General features: G+C 45.3%; 1 protein-coding gene and 1 long non-coding RNA gene across 2 annotated transcripts; both read left to right on the top strand.

The window, feature by feature from the left end:
• The first annotated feature begins 245 nt into the window (after positions 1-245).
• LOC106002540 (spectrin alpha chain, non-erythrocytic 1-like) lies at positions 246-1,969 on the top strand. Its single transcript, XM_013037403.1, has 5 exons — positions 246-284; positions 468-515; positions 1,174-1,265; positions 1,551-1,695; positions 1,784-1,969. Exons 1-5 carry the CDS (start codon positions 246-248, stop codon positions 1,967-1,969), a joined length of 510 nt encoding a protein of 169 aa, XP_012892857.1.
• Positions 1,970-3,300: 1,331 nt separating this feature from the next.
• LOC106002541 lies at positions 3,301-5,162 on the top strand. Its single transcript, XR_001175935.1, has 3 exons — positions 3,301-3,402; positions 3,806-3,829; positions 5,098-5,162. It is a non-coding gene; the product is annotated as an uncharacterized LOC106002541 (long non-coding RNA).
• Positions 5,163-5,696: the final 534 nt, after the last annotated feature.

The raw sequence follows: 5,696 nt of genomic DNA, 5'->3' as shown, positions 1-5,696 counted from the left end.
GCTCCCAGGCACTTTTAGACTTGGAAATGTCTACACCATTGAGAAGAAAACTAATTCATGGCTTTTTTTTCCCCCCTCTGATAAAGTGCTCTTCCTGGAGGAGCATGCTGACAGAATAGCATCCCAGTAACTTTACCTCCCTATTAACTAATTTGTGTGGATAAGAAAATGTTACTTGCCCCTAGTCTGTGAGCTGCTTTTTCTGTCCACCTAGCTTTATGTCTTCACTGCTTTCTGGTCAGACGATGTCAGATAAACTAATGGAGCTGGGTCTGATTGCGAATGTGGGCTCTTTTCATTTTTTCCGGCGGCTGATCCTTTTCTTAATGCCTCTCCAGATGTTTCCAGTGTCCCTTAAAGTAATTTTGGTTGACCATCAAAACCTAATCCGTAGCACTTGCAACTCAGATCTCTGTCTCTCAGTGTACAAATAAATGTCTCATTGGTTTCCCCTGGTTTCCTTACAGTCTGCCCGTCTTATGGTTCACACAGTGGCCACATTCAATTCCATCAAGGTAAGACATGGTGATGAGCTTCCCTGATCTCCCTTCCTGTTCACAGTGGAGCTCATGTTCTCATCACGGGACAAGCTGTGGCTACCAGGAGACTTTCCTTTAAACATCCTAAACATCCTGGGTAAACACCAGCCCTCTCATGCAGGGAGGCTTGGTCAGCTTTCTCAATCCAGCCTCACCAATGCTGAGCAGTACTGCTGGCCTTCCTTGGCCGTCCACAGGAAAGCTGCACCTGCCTTGCTTGCCAACTCTCACACATGCCTATACTAAACTCAGATCTGCCCTGGCCTGAGGATGCAGCTGGACAAGTGTTGGAAAGCAGATTCTTGGCATTTGTCCCCTCAGCAGTTGTTCATAAAGTAGGTGCCACATACCAGGCACCAAGCTGGTGAGAGTGAGGACAAGTTAGGCTCTCCTGCCGCTCTCCGAGGGCATTCCTCAGTCAGGCACTCAAGCGGTCTTCAAGTCATCAGGTACAGCTGCCTTTGACTCTGTGGAATGTTGCTCTTCTGTGTAGTAATTTATTCAACCAGGATGCCTGGAAACAGCAAGCCATAGGGACCCTGGCACTTCCTCCAGTTTAGCCATTTTCCCAGGCCTAGTTGTGGACAAGCCCCCGAAGAGTGGGAATAGGGCTGACGCTGCCATCCTATTGCAGGAGTTGAACGAGCGTTGGCGGTCCCTGCAGCAACTGGCTGAGGAGCGAAGCCAGCTCTTGGGCAGTGCCCATGAAGTACAGAGGTTCCACAGGTGAGGGGCCTACCCCTGGCCGAGGCAGGGAGAAGTGGGGACTGTTCACTCACACTAACGGCCCTGACTAGCACACCAGGGTCTCAGCCTAACAGCTGGGTCTTGCTGATCTTGACTGTGTCACCTAAGCCACACCTGATACAAGGTCAATACTGCTGAAGATGAATTCGTTGTGTTTCCCTCTGTACAACTGTTAGTGGCCATCAAATGGTGCCACTGAAGCAATTTTCCTGGTGGCTTTGGGCACCTGTACTCTGGCTGTTAACTTGCATGTGTCTCATGCAGAGATGCTGACGAAACTAAAGAGTGGATTGAGGAGAAGAACCAGGCTCTGAACACCGACAATTACGGCCACGACCTAGCCAGTGTCCAGGCCCTGCAGCGCAAGCACGAGGGCTTCGAGAGGGACCTGGCAGCTCTCGGTGACAAGGTGCGAAAGGCCAGGGTCAAAGTGAAGCCTTCGTTTCTGCAGAGCAGAGCTGCCTTGTTTCTGCTTTCTCACTACTTCGTTTCTGTAGGTAAACTCCCTCGGGGAGACGGCCCAACGCCTGATCCAGTCTCACCCTGAGTCCGCGGAGGACCTAAAGGAGAAGTGCACTGAGTTAAACCAGGCCTGGACCAGCTTGGGGAAGCGTGCGGACCAGCGCAAGGCCAAGCTGGGCGATTCCCATGACCTGCAACGCTTTCTTAGTGACTTCAGGTAAAAAATGAACATGGTTCAGATGTGTAGAGCGCGACCTTTGTAGTGGTTGTTTTGTTGTGAAACAATACTTGCTCAATATAAAATACTCAGACTACTGAATGCCAAAACATCAAAGAAACAAGTATCCTCCTCCCTGGAGTATGTATATACCTGCACGTGTGTGTGCACAGGGATCCACACTGACCTCCTACTGGCATATTTTCCCTAGATGTATTTTTTATTTACTGTAATTAAACTTTAGTCTTTTCCACTAACTTTTTTGGTTTATAAAACTTGGAAGGTAGTGGGTACTGGTGGCTCATGCCTATAATCCTAGCTACTTGGGAAGCTGAGGATCGCAGTTCAAAGCTAGCCCAGGCAGGAAAGACCCTGAGACTCCTATCTCCAATAAACCACTGGAAAACTGGAAGTGGTGCTATAGCTCAAGTGGTAGTACACTCACCTTGAGCTGAAGAGCTGAGGGACAGCACCTAGGCCCAGAGTTCAGGCCCTGACAAAAAAAAAAAGAGTAAAAACAAAACTTTGCTAAATCTACATTTATACAAAAAGATGTAAGATACTTTTTTCCTGTTGTTCTTTTGAGATTGAGTTTGCTGGCCTCAAACTTGTTGATCCTCCTTTCCCTCCCCCTCCCCCGAGTCCTGGGCTTGAACTCTGGGCCTGAACACTGACCCTGAGCTTCTTGGGCTCAAGCTAGTGCTCTACCACTTGAGCCACAGCACTACTTGCAGCTTTTTCTGAGTAGTTTACTGGAGAGAGACTCAGACTTTCCTGCCCAGGTTGGTTTGAACCATGATCCTCATATCTCAGCCTCCTGAGTAACTAGGATTACAGGTGTGAACCACTGGTGCCTGGCTGTCTTGATTTATTATACTAAACTTCACATAGTAAAGTTAATCATTTCAAAATGTACATTATAGTGGCACTAATACATTTATAGTGTTGTGTGTAGTTCCAACATAGTTTGTTACCTTGAACCATTAGTCAGTTACTGTTTTGAACTCAGAACCATGTGCCTGTTAGATAGGCACTTGACCACTTGAACCACACCTCCAGCCTTAAAAAAGTGCTTTTTAATGATCTGTATCTGGCAAGGCCTATGTTAATGAAGTAAATTTGAGTGAGATTGTTTCCAGTACTCCATTTTTTTCTTATTCCTTTGTTGTTAGGATTTTCTATTCTAGACCTATAGATGTATAGAGATACAGTTCATATGATGATAACTGGAGAGCAAATCTCCATAAGTTCACACATTGCTTCTGCGTATCTGTGCCTTCCTGTCCCTCCACTTGCTGTTGCCGTGTAGTTATTGTAGCTTTTACTTTAAAGGATCTGAAGGCCAACGAGTCCCGGCTGAAGGACATCAACAAGGTGGCTGAAGACCTAGAGTCTGAAGGTCTGATGGCAGAGGAGGTGCAAGCCGTGCAACAGCAGGTGTGTGCCTCTGTCTTAGAGTGAGGCTTAGTTGAATCAGGGATCAGCTTGGTTCCTTCTTGTGTCCAACTTAGCCCCACAACAGCATCTCCCTAGTACAGAGTTGTGACTCCATCCAGTTCTCTCTGTGCCCTATCCATTTTAATTTCTTTGACCAGTATCCCTTCCCCTTCATCCAGAGGCTTCAGTGCTTTCCCTGAGCCTATTAAATGCTGTGAGAGTTGTTAACTCTTTAGTTCTTTAAGGCAAAGTGATGAGTTCCATTATTGAAAGGTTTTGCACATTAATACTTGACAAATACAGCTAGCATGCTGTATTTCCTACTCAGCTAAGATTTGCCAATATTGTGTGTTCTAAGATGTGTCTGTTTCCTCTTATTAAAACTGTTCCCTTTCTTTTGCAGGAGATGTATGGTATGATGCCCAAGGTAAGTTGAAGGGGCTCCATGAACTTGAGCATGAAAGGGATATTTTTTTGTGAGTGATTACCAGTACTGGGCTTGAACTCAGCATGGTACTATCTTAGTTTTTTGTGCTCAAGGCTTATAATCTTCACTTGAGCCACACTTCCAACTTTTTGCTGGCTAACCACATAGGAAAAGACTCTCATGGATTTTCTTGTTGGGCTGGAATCCTCATATCTCCTGAGTAACTAGGATTAGACGAATGAGCCTACCAATACCACCTCATTAGATTTTTTTTTTTAAATACTCTTTTAACAAAACATGAACATGGCATAAAGAAAAGTTGACTTTTGTTCATTTGTTTGTTTGGGTTTTGGATTTTTTTTTTTTTTTTTTTTTGTGGCTGTTGTTGTTCCTGGGCTTGAACTCTGGGCCTGGGCAGTCCTTGAATTCTTCTGGCTCAAGGCTAGCACTCTACCACTCGAGCCACAATACTACTTTGGCTTTTTCTGTGCTTAATTGGAGATAAGATCTCACAGACTTTCCTGCCCAGGCTGGCCTCCTGAGTAGTAGTACAGGCATCAGCCACATTGCCTGGCTTTTTTTTTGGTCGGTCATGGGGCTTCAACTGGGTGGGGGCCTGTACACTGTTCCCAAGCTCTTTTGCTCAGGGCTAGCACTCTACCACTTTGAGCTACAGCTAAACTTCCAGGTTTTTTTGTTGTTTGTTTTTTGTTTTTGTTGTTGTTTTTTGCTATTCCTGGGTTTGAACTCAAGGCCTAGGTACTGTCCCTGACCTTCTTTTGCTCAAGGCTAGCATTCTACCACTTGAACCACAGTGCCATGTTAGGCTTTTCCTGTTTATATGGTACTGAGGAATGGAACCCAGGGTTTCAAGCATGCTAGGCAAGCACTCTACCAATAAGCCACATTCCCAGCCTTACTTCTGACTTTTTTAGTGGTTAATGGAGATAATAGTCTCAGGAAAACTTTTCTGCCCATGCTGGCTTCAAACCATGATCCTCAGATTTTAGCCTGCTGAGTAGCTAGGATTACAAGTATGAGCCTCTAGCACCTTGCTGATTGTTTTCTTATTAAATCTCCTCATTCTCTCCTTTGCTGGAATTTTCTGTTTGCATCATTCCTCTCAAGTATCCTTGGGTTTGTTGCTAGTCACAGTCAGCTTTAAGTCACAGCAGTGTTCAATTTTTCTGGAGTGCCACGGGCACACCAGTCACTGATGTGGTATGATGGCTCTGCTCTCCTGTCTAAACTTGTCCTTCTTTGAATAGGATGAAGCAGACTCCAAGACAGCCTCCCCATGGAAGGTAAGGACTCCTACCTTTTTCTGATTGTTTAGCTTGTCCTGAGCTTTTGGTCATCCCTAGACTTATGTAGGGGGCTTCTCCTTACACTTGGTATTCTATTTTCTCTCCAGGTGATATGTAGCACCCAGAAACAAAGTGCTTTTGTTCAAATCCTTTGTAGGGAAGGGTCACGTCAGTGTCAGAACACCCCTTATGAGGAACCTTGTAGTCAGGAATGGCTTTAATAGGATGGCCAACCAAGTGAATGATATTAGTAGGATAAAGACTGAGGATGAAAGGAGAAAAATACTTGTAACAAATCAAAGTCCTTACAAGCTGGTACCAGTGGCTCACTCCCTGTAATCCTAGCTATTCAAGAGGCTGAGAATTGAGGAGCTCAGTTGAGAGCCAGCAAAGACAGGAAAGTCTATTCAATGCTTATCTCCATTTAACTGTAGAAAAGCTGAAAGTAGAGCTGTGGTTTAAGTGGTAGAGCACTGGCCTTGAACAGAAAAACCTAAGGGATAGTGCCCAGGCCCTGAGTTCAAGTGTCAGTACCAGCACATGATAGATAGATAGATAAT

The sequence above is a fragment of the Dipodomys ordii genome, unplaced genomic scaffold (genome assembly GCF_000151885.1).
Source record: "Dipodomys ordii isolate 6190 unplaced genomic scaffold, Dord_2.0 Scaffold13355, whole genome shotgun sequence".
In the NCBI taxonomy this organism is placed as follows: Eukaryota; Metazoa; Chordata; class Mammalia; order Rodentia; family Heteromyidae; genus Dipodomys; species Dipodomys ordii.
Note: the sequence above shows the minus strand (reverse complement) of the source record. Positions and strands in the feature narration are given on the sequence as shown.

Excerpts from the sequence above, each read along its gene's own strand:
- LOC106002540 (XM_013037403.1), top strand. The coding sequence starts at position 246 with ATGTCAGATAAACTAATGGAGCTGGGTCTGATTGCGAAT. Across the intron at positions 1,266-1,550 it reads GAAGTACAGAGGTTCCACAG|AGATGCTGACGAAACTAAAG; the intron begins GTGAGGGGCCTA and ends TGTCTCATGCAG. Across the intron at positions 1,696-1,783 it reads TGGCAGCTCTCGGTGACAAG|GTAAACTCCCTCGGGGAGAC; the intron begins GTGCGAAAGGCC and ends TCGTTTCTGTAG.